This window comes from Pituophis catenifer, unplaced genomic scaffold, assembly GCF_029215685.1.
Source record: "Pituophis catenifer annectens isolate HBS135680 unplaced genomic scaffold, rPitCat1.0.hap2 SCAF_1, whole genome shotgun sequence".
Classification (NCBI taxonomy): Eukaryota; Metazoa; Chordata; class Lepidosauria; order Squamata; family Colubridae; genus Pituophis; species Pituophis catenifer.
Window position 1 is genome coordinate 267,296,051 of NW_027256881.1, and position 18,293 is coordinate 267,314,343.

The 18,293-nt window shown below is 40.9% G+C and overlaps 1 protein-coding gene across 1 annotated transcript in view; it reads left to right on the plus strand.

Annotated features, from left to right (window-relative positions):
* Positions 1 to 18,293, plus strand: part of NAT10 (N-acetyltransferase 10) — a 37,461-nt gene that overhangs the window by 1,190 nt on the left and 17,978 nt on the right. Inside the window, exons 2-13 of the mRNA XM_070931195.1 lie at positions 1,188 to 1,310; positions 3,882 to 3,973; positions 5,430 to 5,601; positions 7,493 to 7,615; positions 8,754 to 8,815; positions 9,965 to 10,079; positions 11,150 to 11,257; positions 11,911 to 12,044; positions 14,202 to 14,295; positions 15,918 to 16,016; positions 16,600 to 16,736; positions 17,734 to 17,858. Coding sequence (XP_070787296.1) covers positions 1,203 to 1,310; positions 3,882 to 3,973; positions 5,430 to 5,601; positions 7,493 to 7,615; positions 8,754 to 8,815; positions 9,965 to 10,079; positions 11,150 to 11,257; positions 11,911 to 12,044; positions 14,202 to 14,295; positions 15,918 to 16,016; positions 16,600 to 16,736; positions 17,734 to 17,858 — 1,369 coding nt within the window. The 5' untranslated portion in view covers positions 1,188 to 1,202. The remainder of the gene's footprint in view (positions 1 to 1,187; positions 1,311 to 3,881; positions 3,974 to 5,429; positions 5,602 to 7,492; positions 7,616 to 8,753; positions 8,816 to 9,964; positions 10,080 to 11,149; positions 11,258 to 11,910; positions 12,045 to 14,201; positions 14,296 to 15,917; positions 16,017 to 16,599; positions 16,737 to 17,733; positions 17,859 to 18,293) is intronic.

An 18,293-nucleotide genomic window follows, 5' to 3' on the forward strand; every position in this document is an offset into this window, starting at 1 on the left:
ACATTTTTTTGAAATACAAAGTATGTTGATTATTTTCAATTATACGCTTTTGGAGAAAAAGATACTTTAGACAATAGATTTGTTGAAGTTAAGCATTTTTGGAGTCTAGAGGTCATAAATTACTATGTTGTCATCTTTCATGAATGAATGCATTTCAATTAAAGATTAGTAAAAATAAGATTGCATTTTTTTAACCATCCCAAGTTCACAGATCCCCTGAAATCTATTAAATTATTATCTGTTAAATCCCTAAAACCCTTGTTCTAGGGCAGTGATGGCTAACCTTTTTGCCATCGCGTGCCAGGAGAGGGGGGTGGTGGGGGAGGTTCGCGCGAGTGCATGGCCGCACCCATAATTCTATGCGCCCCTCTGCGCATGTGTGCGCAACCACCACCACCACCCCTCTCCTGGCACGCGATGGCCTGGTAGGCCCATTTTTCTTTCTTACCTGGCTCCAGATCCTCTCTATGCATCTGGGAAGGGCGAAAACAGCCCTTCATGTGAGTCTCTGGAGGCTGGAGAGAGCAAAAAACGTCATTTCCTGTCCCACCGGGAGTTGGGAAATGGGTCCTTTCAGGCCTCTGAAGGGCCTCCGAGGGAGTGGGAAAGGCTGTTTTTGCCCTCAGCAGATGCATAGAGAGGATCTGGAGCCAGGTAAGAAAGAAAAACGGGCCTTCCCCCCCCCCCCCGGGCCCTCTGGAGGCAGGAAACAGCCTGCTTCCCTACTTCTGGTGGGCCTAGAAAGCCTGAAAATCAGTTGGTCAGCACGCGCATGTGCGCCACAGCTGAGCTGGCGTGCCCACTGATATGGCTACGCGTGCTATCTGTGGCACGCGTGCCATAGGTTTGCCATCACGGTTCTAGGATCTCATGCTCCTTTTGGTCCCAAATATTTTCTTCATCATTGCAACAGTAAGATAAATACATTTCCTAGGAAAAAAAACTATTAGAAATGAGAACTTCCTTGGGTGGAAATATACATAGGGAGCACATTATCCTTGCCTTAAAATGAGTTGAAAAACAATCTCCACTAGAATGCCTTTGAATTGCTCGGATGAGTAGAAATGTGTACAGCAACATTGAAAAGTGAACCCTTTGAACCAGAAGCATTTTACCATCGACCATTGCCTCTTTCTCAACTGAGACAGCATGCAGACTAATTTGTTATAACTGGTACAACTTCACAGGATCTGTCACTGAAAATGCAGCGGAAGAAAGTGGATAATCGTATTCGAATCCAAATAGAGAATGGAGTGGCTGAGCGACAAAGGACCCTCTTTGTTATAGTAGGGGACCGTGGCAAAGATCAGGTGATGTATAGCCATGAACTAGAAGTACATTGTGTTTATATCAAAGGAATTTGAGCCTGAATCAAAGATTAACCTCCCCAGCAAGAAAGAAAAAGTAGTAAAAAAAAATGATGTAGGAACCCAGACAAATAAATCCTTTAAAATGGCCAGGTTCATTGCTTTCTTCTACATATTGCCAGCTGCGTGCACATGCAGATGCATATTTGTAAAAGAAAAAAATGAATTACTAATTTCTCAATCAGCTATAAAACAATTATCCCATTCATGCAATTAATCTATCCTCATCAGCACCTACAAACACTGCTCCTTGACATATAGAAACCCACAAATATTTTCCTCTCCCTTGTTCTATGGAAAGAAGGAAGAAAGAGAGTAGCTGATGGCCGGGAGGGAAAAGAAGTCACGGTGTGGAGAGGTGACAAAAAGATGACAGGGCAGGAAAGGGAGCGAAGGAGAAAGATGGCACCTAATACCTGTTTAGATATTATTTAAAAAGTTGACATTCACAAGCAGCAGAAGTCTTTTCTATTTCTCCTATTCACCCCTTTCCTGTTAAGGATATTGGTGTTGTATTACCAACCAGCAGAGTAAATGCACAAGGAAACGTTGCTGAGAGCAATGAATAAGAGATATGCAAACTGGTCTATCAAAAGCTTACTTTATAGTAGAAAAACAGTCTCATAGTCTTTAAACAAATTCCAAGTCTTTGCCAGTTAAATCAGTCCAGTAGTTACAGATATCTTCTTACCAAACAAACATTAGTTGGTTAGAATAACAGATTCACTCTGATTCACAAACTACGATGGTAGCAGATCCATCCAACGATGATAGCACAATGGATAGCAACTCCACACACTGTGGTAGCTTATCATCAATTGAATACGTTGCAGTACCTTTCTTAAATATGTTCATAACTAATTACAGCATGACTCAGCATTACAATGAATCAGCAGTAAAGTCTTAAAGTTACACAATACATATTCACATTAAAGTCACAGAACACATATATTGCTTGGACAACTTGTTAGGCTCAAACCATATCCTAACATTTCCCACTTTTCAGCAGCATCTGTTTTCAGTGAATGTAAAATGACCCCCTCACAAATTTATAAGTAATTTTTTTCAGTTGGTGGTGGTAGGTGGGAATCATTCCTATCGGGATAGGGTAACAAACTTGATGTGCATATAGGGCACATGGAGTTGTCATTGCTTTCCATCACATAACAAGGCTTGGAATTAAGCTTGCAAACATTGCTAGCCATTGTTCTTTCCCCTGCTACCTTTTCTGCAAGCTGACCCAAAAGGGATAGGGAGGCTGCATTTTGACATTGGCTCCTAATAGCAGCATTTCTACGGTATGTTTGGTGCAAAGCTTTCCGTAGTGGCCTTTTTTGATTGCTGAGCTGAGTAAAGACAACACAGTCTCCCCTCCTGCCAGCTGCCCTTCCAGTCCTGGTCACCAGGCTACATTTAAATGCAGGGATTATTCCTAGGACTGTTTTCCACACATCAACTTTTTATGGATTTGTTCATGTAGAGGAAATATGTGCAGTGAGTTGCATCTCTGTTTATCTGTATGAGATCTAAAAGCCTTGCGAGTATTGTGATCTCTGCGTTCTGCTAATTCACTTGCTTGACAATGTTTTAGTGGCAGAAATGATTTTGAGTTGTATTACCGTATTTTTCGGAGTATAAAACGCACTGGATTATAAGACGCACCTACCTTTTTTGGTGAGGAAAACAAGAAAAAGAAATCTGCCTTTGCCTCCCAGCAATTTTTCCTCTTGCAGCAAACAGCCTGCTTTACTTTCATTTTCATTTTCAGCATAGCTTGATTAGCACAAGAAAAAAAAAAATCTGCTCCAGCAATTTACCTCCTTGCAGCAAGCAGCAGAGAGACACACAAAACAGCTGAGAGCAAAACAGCTGAGAGTCGGGAGGCCGATCCAACCAACTTGTGCTAATTAGGCTGTGCTTGAAGCTGAAATGAGCTGTTTCTTCTTGCTGCAAGGAGGTAACTGCTGGGAGGCAGAGGCCAAAGGGTGGGGGCCAGTGGGTGGGCGGGGCTACATTCGGTATATAAGACGCACCTACATTTTCATCCTCTTTAGGGGGAAAAAGATGCATCTTCTACTCCGAAAGATGCAGTATTTTAAATTACATGTATATCCTGCATTTCCTCTGAGAATTCAAGGCAGTATGCAGGGATAACTTAACTGTTTATCCTGAAGCAGCCACCACACAGAGTAGCTTGGGCTGAGAGATGGCATGCTGCATTGTGGTTAAATGAACCCTGATTTTCTCAAATTTTCTCAAAGTTTTGTTATTGAACCTGGCTTGTGAATAATTGGGTTATGCAGAAGATATGAAATATGAAGTCATGAATCTATCCACGGTTCTTTAAACCAGATGTGTCTTATCCTGAGATTGCATGCCCTCTGTCACACGGAGGTTAATTGCCAAGTGAAAAGATAATTCAAATCTTTGAGGTTTTCTGATTCAGTTCACAAATGCTGTGCATACATTCCTACAGAAGCAATAAGCATCATTCTTGGTTTTGTCACCTGGCAGGTGGTCATACTTCATCATATGTTGTCCAAAGCAGCTGTAAAGGCTAGACCCACAGTGCTGTGGTGTTACAAGAAAGAGCTGGGCTTTAGCAGGTAAACTAGTTTGTATTTCCTTCTTTCACTTTATAACGTGGTAGAGATTTAATTTATAAATCTCTGGAAAGATCCACCGTGTTTCTTCATGCTCACAGTTGCATCAAGGGCATTACATTCCCATGCTTAATTTGCTTCACAGTAGCATTACTGCTTGCTTAAATTATCTTGCCCTTGACTGCAGGGTCTGTATAAGGCCCTTATAAACCTTTTCGGTATATAGTTTTACAGGTGTATTGATTTATCTTGGTACAGGTAGACCTTGACTTACCTCTGTAATTTAAAAATTACACTTGTAAGTTGTGCTGGTCATTGAGTTGGCCACCATGTGATTGCACCCAGTTTTACAACCTTTTTACAGTAGTTGTTAAGGGAATGCTGTGGTCATTAAATGAATGCCATGGTCATTAAATGAACACTGATCATTAAACAAATTCATTTAACACTATGATTGTTAAATGAATGCTGTGACTGTTAAGCAAGCCCATTGTACCCAATGGATGTATTTCCTGGAAACCTGAAGTAAACAGTGATTCTCATTTTTAAAAAAATAGTAAATTAGGATGGTCTGAATAGAGAGATGAGCGATATACAAATTTAATAAATAAACAAATTGTGGTCATGTGAATGAGGGACATTGCAGATAGTTATACATGTAGGTTGGTTGCCAAGTGCCCAAAAAGCAGTCACTTGGCCACATGGATGTGGGGGGAACTGTCAGAACTTCGAAACTGGGTTGTCCCCTGTAGTCCTGGGGATGTTTTCTATAACTCCGGATGGTTGCTAGGCCGAAGGCTACCCGTATTCATTTATCTTGAGTGTTTTTTTCAGATAGTAAAATTTGATATATGCCATTTTGATGCATTTGTCAAATGTAATGAGTGACCCAGTACTTCGACTATGTCACAGGCCTTTAAAGGTCGTCTTTTCCTTCTGTTGAGAATGAGAATGTGCATAAAACATAATTTGATAGGGTTATTGCTAAGCTTACACTTAAAAACAATTTCAGATTCTTGCAGGATGCATTAATTTAAGATGCCTTTTCTCATATACCGGTATTTTTAATGTTAATTTTCATCACTTGTTTAGTTTTTGTTGGACCTAAGTAAAGTACCTAATGTGCATGTTGGATAATAGGGCCTACTTGAATTTGTTTTGCTTGTAACTCCTAATCAGAACACATATCCCACCACTTATTCATTTTTTAAAAATGCTCTTTTACAGTAAGTGCCTGTTTATTCTGCCTCTTATCTTGAATCACAGTAATATCGTCATCTGTCATGCATCTTGAGATTAAAACTAAGTTGGGATAAATTTAGACTCCTTAATACTGCAATAGGGCTTACTCATTAGAGTAAGCCCTATCTTACACAGTGGAACTTGCTTCTAAGTAAACATGCATAGGGTTATGCTTGTTTAAATCTAATCATTCTAAGATGTCTCTTCTCACTTTCAGCCACCGTAAAAAAAGAATGAGACAGTTACAGAAGAAAATTAAATCTGGAATGTTAGATCTAAAGCAAGATGACCCCTTTGAACTATTCATAGCAGCCACAAACATTCGGTATTGTTACTACAACGAGACACACAAAATTCTTGGCAATACTTTTGGTATGTGTGTACTCCAGGTAAGAAGAGTGTCCATGCTACAAATCATTTGGCCTGGTTACCTGTTTCTTGCATCACTTTATTCAACATTCCCAAAATATAATCCAACATCAGATGTCAGTATTTGAAAAAAATCATTAAAACATTTCAATTAAGAGCAATTTGAAATATCTATGCATTACAGTCAGCATAAATGGATTAATTGGAGGTTTAGGGAAGATATTTAGATTATATAGGATAGCTTTTCTAGATAAACATTATTTTTGTCTGAATTTGGGAAGCACATGTGGCTTCACTTACAGCTACTGATCCTTTTTGTAGCTCTCTAAGCACCCATTGAATGATGAGGCTAAAATATTTAGGAGATTTGGGGTGAATGTATGGCTGTGAAAGTTGGACCATAAGAAAGGCTGAGCGCCAAAGAATTGAGGCCTCTGAACTATGGTGCTGGAAGACTCCTGCGTGTCCCTTGGACTGCAAGGCGATCAAACCGGTCAGTCCTAGAAGAGATCAACTCTGACTGCTTTTAGAAGGCCAGATCCTGAACTCAAATATTTTGGCTGCCTAATGAGAAGGAAGGACTCACTGGAGAAGAGCCTAATGCTGGGAAAAATTGAGGGCAAAGGAAGAAGGGGACGACAGAGAATGAGGTGGCTGGATGGAGTCACTGAAGCAGTCGGTGTGAGTTTAAATGGACTCTGGGGGATGGTAGAGGACAAGAAGGCCTGGCGGAATGTTGTCCATGGGGTTGCAATGGGTCAGACACGACTTTGCAACTAATAACAAGATTTGCAAACTCTTAAAAGCTTGAGGCCTCCACTTCACTCTTTAAAAATTCCTGAAGCCCTGAAAAAATGCTGATTTGTCCTGGTTTACAGAGGTACTGGTTTTGACTTAGAAAGTGAAATATGTATATTAAATTTAACAACCTTGTTTTATTCCAAATTCCATTTTGTAACAGTTGAAGGTCAGCCTTAAAGAGAGCCTGGTCCTTGGTCATAAAGAAGTTGCCCAATGCCCATTCTTAATTTGAAGTGGCTTCTAAGATCCTGGAATATTGTGAAGATGGTAGGCAAAATAGAGTATGGTAGTTTATTAGGGTGTTTACATTGTAGTCAGTCATGCTGCTAAGGGAAGAGCAAAGAAAGTGAATAAGCAAGTATATTTTTCAGAGAGAAAAGATGATGGTTTGTAAAGATAATAAGGAAACACACGAGAAAAGGGTGCTTGGTTATACAGGAATTGTTCAAGAAGGGGGAAAATTCAAGTCCACATAAACACAAAGTGCTTGAATCTCTGGTTAATTCTGCTCTAGGATAGATTGCTAGTTGTAAAACTGATGGGTAGAAGCAGGGGTGAAATGCTCCCAATTTGGACCGGATCATGCGATCTGGTAGCGATGGCGGGTGGTTCGGAAAACCGGCAGCAAAAATCCCTGCCCCTCCCCACCCCCCATGCACAGCTGAGCCGCATGATCATCAGAGGCTTTTTAAAAGTAAAAAAAAAAAGCCTCTGATGATCACACAGCTCAGCTGGGATTGTTAGAACCTTTTAAAAGCATTTTTTGTACAACCTCTTTGGCCAAAGAGGTTGTTTAAAAAATGCTTTTAAAAGACTCTGACGATCAGGCAACTCAGCTGGGATCGTCAGAGCCTCTTAAAAGCATTTTTTTACAACCTTTGGGTGAAGAGGTTGTAAAAAATGCTTTTAAAAGTAAAAAAAAAAAAGTTGGCCACACCCACCCAGTCACATTACCTCCCCCAACCAAGCCACGCCCACAGAACCGGTAGTAACAAATTTTACATTTCACCGCTGGGTAGAATCCTTATCTTGGTTGCAGTGGAGATGGGGCTGATAGAATCTGAGCACACCTGGAAAAAGTATGTAAATTTCATCCATCGTTTTCTTCAGGACTTTGAAGCCTTGACTCCAAATCTCCTTGCTCGAACGATTGAAACTGTGGAAGGGGGAGGTATCATCGCAATTCTTCTGAGGACAATGAATTCCCTGAAGCAGCTTTATACAATGACCATGGTACATTTTTGGTTTATAAACTGTCCTGTCGTTCTGTTAAACTGGATTAATGTAGCTGCGCAGAAAGGGAAATAAATGAACTGCTGCCAGACCTTAATTCGTTTTAATTAAAAACTTTATTCCCCAACTTCTGTTCTTTATAGAACCTCCCTGTTGTCATAAGCATTGATGCTATTGTTCACATTTCATGGCAGAGGAAAACTTTTCCAATAGAGAGTTGGTTGGTGGTGAACCATGGGACTTATCTTGCTGGCTAGGGAATTCTGGGAGTTGAAGCCCACATATCAGAAAGTTGCTAAAGTTGAGAAACACTGGATTATAATGTCCAGCTAAAGAGATACATTCTCTTGATAGTTGCAGTTAATGGCTTTTACTCTTTCCCTCCACAGAATGCCAGTCTCAGCTGAGGAGATTTGGGTGGCCGTTTCCCTAAATCCTTGGCAATCCTGTTTGAGGAATAGCTCAGTTCTCCCTCAGGGAAGTGAGCTGTTTCAAGGCAAGGCTTCTTTGAAGGGATGGAGGTGTTTTCCCTTCCCATAGGACAAGGATGTCAAACTTAAGCCCCACTCAAGGATGTGGTTGGATCTGGCCCACAGGGCTGGCCTGCATTGCTTTGGCCTGGTCTACCCAATGTGAAGAGGAAACATCAGGCCAGCATGCCTTGGGCCCGATCTACCGAATGTGAAGAGGAAACATCGGGCCAGCAGTTTGGGGAGTGGCGTCAAGTTGGTCACGCCCACCCAGTTGCTCCCCCCCCCAGGTCAACTACAGCCCTGATGCGGCCCTCAATGAAATCGAGTTTGACACCCCTGCCATAGGATATTTGGAAGGCCAGGTTGTTTGGGAGAGCTTTCTTTCCCTACCCCCAGGGAAGGACAGAATGGAGTACATATATATTCTTGTGAACAAGGCATATAAATTAAAATAAATCAATTCTTTACTTGATTTATTGTTTTCCCCAAATCTTGGACAGGGCTAAACTTAAAATGTTAGGAATGTAGCTGTTAGAGAGATGTGGACCTTGGAAAGTAGTGCAGGCAACAGGAGGCTACACAGCTACACAACTCTGCTGTGTCAAATTGTATGGAAAAATACGTGGCTATTCAAGTTTCACATAAAGATTCTCTTCTTTTTCCAGGATGTTCACTCCCGCTATAGAACAGAGGCACATCAGGACGTGATTGGCAGATTTAATGAAAGGTAAATTGAGCACTTATACAAGTTAGCAAATGTGCAATTTAGGAAATTTAACCTTGCTTTATGTGTTGTTTGAACTGAACATTTTTTTCATACAAGAAGTGGTTTCATTTCAAAATGTTTGCTGCTGTCTAGTGGTAACATAAAGAATGTATTAAATTCTGATTGATTGATTGAGGTTGTTTCCCTGCCCCCCCAACCCTCCCACCTCCAGGTCATTATAGTCAAGAGACTTGATATTTGGAATAGAACTTTACAATAAAACATCCACAGAATGAAATCAGCATTATGCTAATAAGCAACAAAAGAAACAATCCCATCATAGGGAGAAAAAAACCCAATAGCATCATTTTTCACTTCAAAGTCTCCCTAAAATAATTCAGGATTAGAATGTCAGAAACCTGAGGGCCAATTGAATTTCCAGTGGGAGGCAATTCCTTAGCACAAGGGCTTTATGGAAAAGCAAGACTTGTAAGTCTTGGGTCATTTTGCCCTGTGAAAATGGGGATCCATTATCAGTTTCTTTCACAATCTGAAAACCGGGCCACTTATAGAAGACATTTCTGTAAGAGTTCCGGGGCCAATCCATATAGAGTCTTACAAGTTACAACCAATCTGCCACCATCCAAGTGTCAAAGAACATGAATGAAGTGTTCATGTTGAAAGGAACTCCTTATCTCTACAGCTTTCTTGGTGGTTAAATGTCTATCAGAGTTTGTTGCAGAAATCACATCCAGAAAGCACACACAGATAACTGATTCATCAGGATTCATTAACTTCTCTTTATATACATAATAACACATACAATACCAACAGCAGATTCTTCCAACGTGGTAGAGAGTTACAGGCAAAACACAAGCTGAGGAGAGAACAGCAGAGATGAGTTTCAGTTTCAATTCAGCAGACTAGTTTCAGTTTCCAAACGGTCCCCATTGGCTGACCCAGTTGCTATGCCTATTCATTGGCTGACCTTGTTACCATGTCTCTGCCAGTCATGAATTTTCTGACAATGTCTTCTATTGAAACATTTAGCTCTTGAACCACTTTGCCCTCAGGATGATGTTCAGACGGCCTGCAAGAGGAGAAGTGTTTTGTGCATTGAGGAAAAGCCAGCTTCTGTTGTAATATTATTTTCTCACTTGTCTCCTGCAGGTTCATTCTCTCTCTGGCCTCTTGTAAAACCTGTGTAGTTGTTGATGATCAGCTGAATATCCTCCCCATCTCTAGTCATGCTGCAAACATTTCAGCTCTGCCACCTCGATCACAGGTGCTTTTATTTACCTGATAATGACCAGTGCTTTGGGCTCTTATATGAAATATGTAATTATTTGGATTTGTATTTAATTGGCATATTTAATATGCAGTAGAAATGAACGTTAAAAGGAATAGAGGTGTTCCTGTTAGCCTTCTCTCATTCTGTGTCAGGACAGTGCACTGCTGTTCCTTGTTCCAAACACAGGGCTTAGAATTTGAATTCCAAGAGGTATCTGGGAAAAAATGTAAGAAAAATTATAGCAAATAAAACTAAAAATGTCTATGAGTATCCTCACCATGACTTAATTTGGAAGAAAACTATTTCAGTCTTCGCAAAAGATAACTCATTCTAAAAATCTGAGTAGACATTCAATTTAACTCTAGAACTGCTTTTCAAATTTTTGTGGAAACTGATGTATTTTTTGTCATTTTGTAAAAGTATTCCTGTTTTTCAGCCACCTTTTGTTGCTGCTTTTATTTAACTCTCATTTTATCATTTATTCCTGTATCAAAAATGCTTTTCAGAAGGCAACTGGATTTTCTTGATTTCTTTCTTTGAAAATGTTTCATTTCTCATCCAAGAAGCTTCTTCAGAAGGGAAGAAGCTTCTTGGATGAGAAGTGAAACGTTTTCAAGGAAAAAAAAACCTCCAAGAAAGTCCAGTTGCCTTTTGAAAAGAATCTTAGGGACAACCAGGATCTGGATGATTGGGAATCTCCATATATTTTTATTCCTGTATTTCCTATAGAACTGTTCTCATTTTAGGAATAGTTTTGTGAGCATTACAACCACTTGGTTACCATCTAGTCATCCTTACATCCTGCTCTGCAGGTTTGGCTGGGGGGGGAAACAAACCCACCCTCAAGAAACCACGGTCACAGTATAGTTTGATGAATGTTGTCATCCTCTTTTGAAATAACATCCCAAAATTGAAATTGAAAATTCTTGGAAGCATTTGCAATAAGGTTACTTTTTCCTTTTGACTTAGCTCATATTTAACGTAACTGGGACTTCCATATATTATTCTCATTTTTCCCTTAATGATAGCTAATTTCGATTCAGACACCTGTTTTCCTCTTTTAGGAAGAGAGCCAAAGTCCTCGTGAGGTGGAACTGAAGGAGCTAAAGGAGAGCTTACAGGACACACAACCGGTTGGCACATTGGTTGATGTTTGTAAAACGCTGGATCAGGTAAATTTACATTCAGATTAGTATTTTATTACTATTAGATTTTTAATCCTACCTTTTAAAATACATTTTGGTCAATTCAAGGCAGCGAACATCCCGAATATCTTGCCTCCTATTTTCTCACAACAATAAGTTTGTGAGGTGGATTGGGCTAAGAAAGAATAACTGGCCCCAGGTCAGTTTTGATGACTAAGGAAAGCCCAGCCCCTCAACTGCTACATCAAATCATCTCTTCTTATCCATATTATAAAATACATGATATAATGCAGATAAAATAACGTCCCCTTCAGTAGTGGATTCCACTTACCTTCGCTACTGGTTCGGAACTGGGAGCGCATGCGCTTGCTTTGCTCACGCACAGCGTTTCTGCGCAAGTGCAGAGCATCCATGATGACGTCCGGGGTGGGTGGGCGGAGCCTCCCGCCACCACCACTACCGATTCGCCTGAACCGGGGCGAACCGGTAGAAACCCACCACTTGTCCCCTTTAATTTTGCAGAATTCAGACTGTTGAGAAAAGCCAAAATATGTTGGGATTAAATTAATGGTGTATAATTCCTGTTAATACTTTCTCTTTTCTGGCTTTATGTCTGTTCTCGTTGATGTCCTTCTCCATCCATGATCTCCTGTCTTGGTGGCTTCTTTCCTCCCTGACAGGCAAAAGGAGTCCTCAAATTCATCGAAGCCATTTCTGAGAAGACCCTGAGAAGCACTGTGGCTTTAACAGCTGCTAGAGGGCGTGGGAAATCGGCTGCCTTGGGATTGGCAATAGCGGGGGCAGTGGCTTTTGGGTAAGTTTTTGCTACATATTCCAAGAGGGGTTTTAACTGAAATGGTCAGACTTAAAGAAAATAGTAGGGAAACTTTTTGAGCTGGTGAGTAGGGTTGGAAAATTAAAAGCATGTTGTTAGTATGGTCACAAAGTAATGCTGAGAGGCAACTTGACTATTCATGATATATAGTTATAAAGTTCAAAGCAGAAATTACTTTCAACATGCTGTATATCATTCCCTTTGGCTAAGTTTAAAAGGTAATATACCCCAATAATGTATGTGAGTGATACTATCCCTTCAGGCTTCAGGAGGTGGCAGCATCTAACCAACCTTGACTGACCTTGGCATAGTTAAGTAGTATCAGACCTAGTTAATATTTAGTGGGGACCCCCCCCCAAGAAATTCCAGGGAGATGGGGAAACTGGCATAACATCTCAGAAGGAGGCAGTAGCAAACTCTTCAGTTTTTATGTCAAGAAAACAACATGGATGTACCTGTATGGTCACAACTGAATTCAAACTTTTAAGGAAGTGCTTAATGGTGTCTGTTTGCTTCTTTTTGGTATCTGAATCAGAATTTTTATTGGATAATAAAATGGGTATAGTGAGGATTTTTTTTTAAAAAAATTGTTACTGCCAGCCTGGAATACAAGTGAATTTTAATAATATAAACTCTAGTTTTCACTGAGGTGGAGAATGCAATCGATGGACTATTTTACTTCAGTCTGCAAATAGTAGCTTACATTGGGTACCTTATCATTTTTTTTGACAAAGTGGTCCATCACATATACCAGTGGTCCCCAACCCCCGGTCCGCGGACCGGTGCCGGGCCGTGGAGTACCTGGCACCGGGCCGCGCAGCGACCGGGGGACATGAACGCTGCAGCGCAAAGGCTCCTGGGCCGTGCGCAATGGGCCGTGCGCAAAAGCTCCTGGGCCGTGCCCCCACCCCTGCGCGCGCTCAGTGGGCCGCGGCGATAAAAAGGTTGGGGACCACTGACATATACAATCTTAAATCATGTTATTATGACAGATTTACTGTGTCATTGAAAGTTTGTCCGAAGTCTAGAGCTGCTTCTGCACTATTGTACATTTTCATTCACTCGCTCACTCACTCATTTGTTCATTCGAATACCACTCCAAAGATTCTGGTCAGTTGACAATGTTAACTAATTATTTTTTCTTCCTTTCAAATAAAAAAAAAATCCAGCCTCCAACCTGCATAGAGAATTATTGTTACAATAACTGACAGACTGTAATGTTGTTGTTTCAGTCACTAAGTTGTGTGCGTGTGCGTGCCGGCACCCATAATGCAATGCGCACCCCCGCGGATGCGCACATGACCCCCCCATGACCCCACCCACCCACATACACACACGACCTCCCATGCGACCCCCACTCCCCTGTGCATGTGTGCGATTTAAAAATTTTAGCAACCTGCACCACGGTGGTGGTGGGGATTTTCGCCCTCCCAGGCTCTGGAGGCTTTCCTCGAGCCTCCAGGAGGGCAAAAACAGTCTCCCTGGGCTCCGAAGGCTCTCCAGAAGCCGGAAATGAGCCTGTTTCTGCACTTCCGGAATGCTGCCCCACCTCCAATGCATGTGTGCATGACCCCAACCCCCGGCGCATGCATGCACATCTCCCGCATGCGCCCCAACCCCTGCACATCCCAAAAATCAGCTGGCTGGCGGGAAGCGGTCATGGCCATGGACCATAGCACGCCAGCCCCACCCCCACCCCACCCCCCCTGGTCCTCCACTGTCTCCACTGAGTCTGATCAAATTCATGCCACTGTCTAACCTTCTCATCCTCTGCTGTCCCCTTCTCTCCTTTTGCCTTCAATCTTTCCTGACCACCATGGGGGAAAGAGGAAAGAGGACTCCAATGAGTACTCTCGTCTCATTTGGTGTCCAAAGTATTCATAAATACTAATAAATTCAGTATCTGTCCTTCCAAAGAAAAGTCAGGGCTGACTTTCTTTAGGAGACAAACTATATATCCTTTTCAAAACTTAAAACATTGTTCTGTTGTCTCTTAACAATTGGGGCATCATATCATAAGTCATATTTTTAATTGATTTGATGTTTCAAAGGTGATATGCTAAAAATTGCTTCTGACATTTTAATAGAGGGGGGAAAAAGTTGTAGCATCTGTTCTTGTCTTTTCTTTTTTTACAGCTATTCCAACATTTTTGTTACATCTCCAAGTCCAGATAATCTTCACACCCTGTTTGAATTTGTATTTAAAGGCTTTGATGCTCTACAGTACCAGGTAAGATGAAGCAATATTGTGGAGTCCTTGGTGCTCTCTGAGCTTGGTTGTCGGCTTGCAGATGTTTCATTATATGGTAACAAGATGTCTGTAAACAAACAAACCACTTCAAAGAGTGCCAAGGACTCCACAGTTCAACCCTGTGCTACAGATATTCTCTTCTTTTGAGGTGATAATAAAAGGGATAGATTGCTTTCATTAGATTATCTCAGTTTGCCAAAAGTTTTCCCTGCCATACATTTCTGCCAGTTTCTCTCTTACCCTGTCTTTGTTTGGCTTTGGTTTTTTGGTAAGTGTGCCTTCAAATCAGTTTTTGACTTTTGGCAACTGCCTGGACTATAGTCCCTGCAGTTTTCTTGGCAAGTTTTGTCAGAATTGGCTTGCCCATTACCTTCGTCTTCCAAGGGTTGAGAGAGAAAGTGACTAGCCTAAGGTCAATCACCCAGTTTTTGCATCTTTAGCAAAAGGAGAAAATATTCATGCAGTAGGCAAACAAAATTTGGGCAGGTTGTGGGAGCTTGGGGGATGAGGCTTGTCAAGTTTCTGGGAGGGAATACAAACACTGCATTTAGGAGTAAGGTATTTTTTTAAAAAAAAACTTCTAAGAAGAAAGAAAACTTGACTGGTGAAAATGTCAGGAAGACTTGCTCGGAGAGATGGGAGCAGATAAGCAGAGGGAGGCAAGAGAGGAGGAGTTGGCGAAGCAAGAGAATGAGCGTGTTTGTGCATAGACAGCTTACTAGAGGCTGAGGAGAAAGTGTAATTTGAGTCAGTAATCCAATATCACACAACAGTTTGAAAAGTACCAAGGGATGACTCAGAGAACTTGGTTAGGAAATGCAGAGGTTAAAATGAAGCAGAAGTCAAAAAGAAGAATTTGCTAATCGCAAACCCAGATGCCATAATTGCTTCTAGCAATGGAAGGCAGTCCCTGCACAGATGAAATTTCTCCTCACTGAGCCTGCACAGCTGAAGTATTCCCTGCTCAGCAGTTGCCAGTGATAAGGCATGAAAATGAGCTGAAGAAGCTTCTTGGATGAAAAACGAAATGTCTTCAAAGAAAAACCAGAAAGTCCAGTTGCCTCTTGAAAAAGCACCTTTGGGGCATGATAATGAGCAATCTTTCCACTTTCTCACAAGGCACTTACTTTGCCGTGGTGTAGGGTTCCCAGGCCAGCAAAGTTTGCCCATCTCCTTGGCACCCATATTAGCTCAAGAAGGATCAGTGTTGGTTGAGGAGGGACCTGAGAGGGTATTCATATTGGATTTAGTGATGTTGAATCGGTAGGTGCAGCATCCAGTGGGATCTGATCTGCCTCAATCTTGGGTCCTGGCTCTGAGGCCCAGACACCCAGATTGCTTTGTGCATAAGGTAGAGTTTACGCTCACCCAGTGCATCCTATGACAGTACCTCTTAACACCATCAAACAACACCCATCTGCCTTTCTCAAGGATTCAAGAATCCTTTCTCAAGGATTCATTTAGGTGGATAAACATGCCAAATCCAGGCTAAACATCTGGCTGGCTGTGCGACCAACCATAATAGTAAGATATGTCAATTATTAGGAGGGATAATATTTAATTCATTTTTCATATTGCCCCATTATTATGTCTGTTTTCAGGAACATTTGGATTATGAGATCATTCAGTCTCTCAATCCTGAATTCAGCAAAGCGGTTGTGAGAGTCAATGTGTTTCGAGAACATAGACAGACAATCCAGGTATTTATCAATGTTCGGCCTAGAGAATTTGGGCGTTTGGGTGTTTTGTTCTAATGTTGCTGCTCTTCTTTGGTTCAACAATGAAAGAAGCCAGAATTTAGAACTTAAGCAGTTTCTAGCAATGAATTGAAGGGCTTTTGAACAGGTCAGGATTGGAAACCACTTTATCGATTCATCGGCCTGAATGAAAAGTAATGGTTCTATTCATTTGTTTTAAATCTGGTTTTCTACTACATGTGAACTTGGGCTGCAGAGTATTGTTAGCTGATCCATTTGATTTGCAGATATAGGCTCATTTATTATTACTTTAGATCAGTGTTTCTCAACCTTGGTAGCTTGAAGATGGGTGGACTTCAACTCCCAGAATCCCCCAGCCAGCGCTGCTGGCTGGGGGATTCTGGGAGTTGAAGTCCACCCATCTTCAAGCTACCAAGGTTGAGAAACACTGCTTTAGATAAAGGGAACTAAGCAAAATGAGAAATTTAAGGGGCTCTAAAAGAGTTTATTTTATTTTTGTTGCCGAGACACCCTCAGAAAGGCAGTTTAGAATTTCTACTCTTTCCATTTCCCTTGTCCCCCCCAGTATATCCATCCTGCTGATGCTGTGAAACTCGGGCAGGCTGAACTCGTGGTAATTGATGAAGCTGCTGCCATTCCTCTTCCTTTGGTGAAGAACCTGTTGGGTCCTTATTTGGTCTTCATGGCTTCTACAATCAATGGGTAAGCTTTACTGGCTAAAGTGACATCCAAAACCTGTTGATCCAGTGTTTCTGAAAATTATGAAGAATACACTTGTTGTTGTTGTTTTTTTGAATCTCAGATGAAAATACTATGCTTCATCTGTTAAGTTAGTGAACTCCTTCCTCTAAATGTTTTGTACTGGAATTAATATCCAGTGATATAAAACACCTGTCTCTGATGACAGTCAGTTATGGCTGAGTCACACACATGCAGTTGCCATTGGATAATAGAATCAACAAATAATAAGCATTCATGAATGTCTGGCCCATTAGTAATAAGGAATTATTTTATCTATTTGGCAGGGTTATTTTCACATTATTCCTTATTGTTGTTCAAACACACACACACACACACACACACACACACACACACACACACACACACACACACTCTGCTTATGTAAGTAGTTGCAGTTTTAGTGTTAAGAAAAAATTACTGAATATTTGAGTTTAAAGCTTTAGAGGTGCTCTTTCAACACTCTGGTTTATTTCAGAATTGGTAATGGTAAAACAGGAGGTGAAATGTTATTAGATGTTTGACAGGAGAAGAATAGAAAAAAACAAAAGCAAAAGAATTGACCAGTTGGCACTGCAACTTTCTATAAAGTTATATAATAAATTAATTGATTAATTTATTACTGTATCCCAGGTTAGGGTCACCATTTTCTTCGGAAGCAGATTAACACAATCGTTGTGCAAAGTTATGAACGATGCATTTTATTCTTTTCTATGTTGCAAACTGACCCTTGACTGGAAGGTTGCATGCATTCCAATGTTTTTAAGAATTTCTGTCCTTCCTTAGTCTTAAAAACAGAACAATAACAAACCTGGCATTTTGTCCCTATGACTTCAACATTTCCAGAAATATTACTTCTTTAGGACAGAATTTGGATTAATCTGCTTATATCATAAGTTAAACAGCTGCTTTGCTTGTTCTTTTGCCTGTTCCCATCTGACCTGTCTGTTGTTTTGAATAGATATGAGGGCACCGGCCGTTCCTTGTCTTTGAAACTGATCCAGCAGTTACGACAGGAGAGTGCACAGGCCCAAGCCAGCATAACTGCAGAGAACAAAACAACCATTACAGCTAAATTGTCCTCAGGTATTTCTCTGAAACTAGAAACCTCCAGTACATAAGATCATGGCTGCGTTGCTTAATTGAGCTTTACATTTTTTAAAAGAATATACAGGAGAAAGTAATTGAGGAAAATCACAGAAAACTATCACTTTTCCATGAGCTGTATTTGATCTTAGATAACCTTTAAGGCAGTTGAACAGATGGGTCTGCTTTCTTTGATAGGTGATGGGTTTATTTGTTCACTGTTAGATGGTAGCTCTCTTGTTTCTTCAAATCCATCAGCTATTGAGGTTAGGGTTTCACACATTACTAATGTAATGTAGATGAGTTAGACTTTTGGCTTGTCACATTGTGCATGTCCAGGCATTGTGGTTTGTGACCCATAGGGTTTATGGTTTAGCATGTTGTATCAAACCAATCAATTGTGGATTAGCTAAATTATCTCTTTAAAAACTGTAA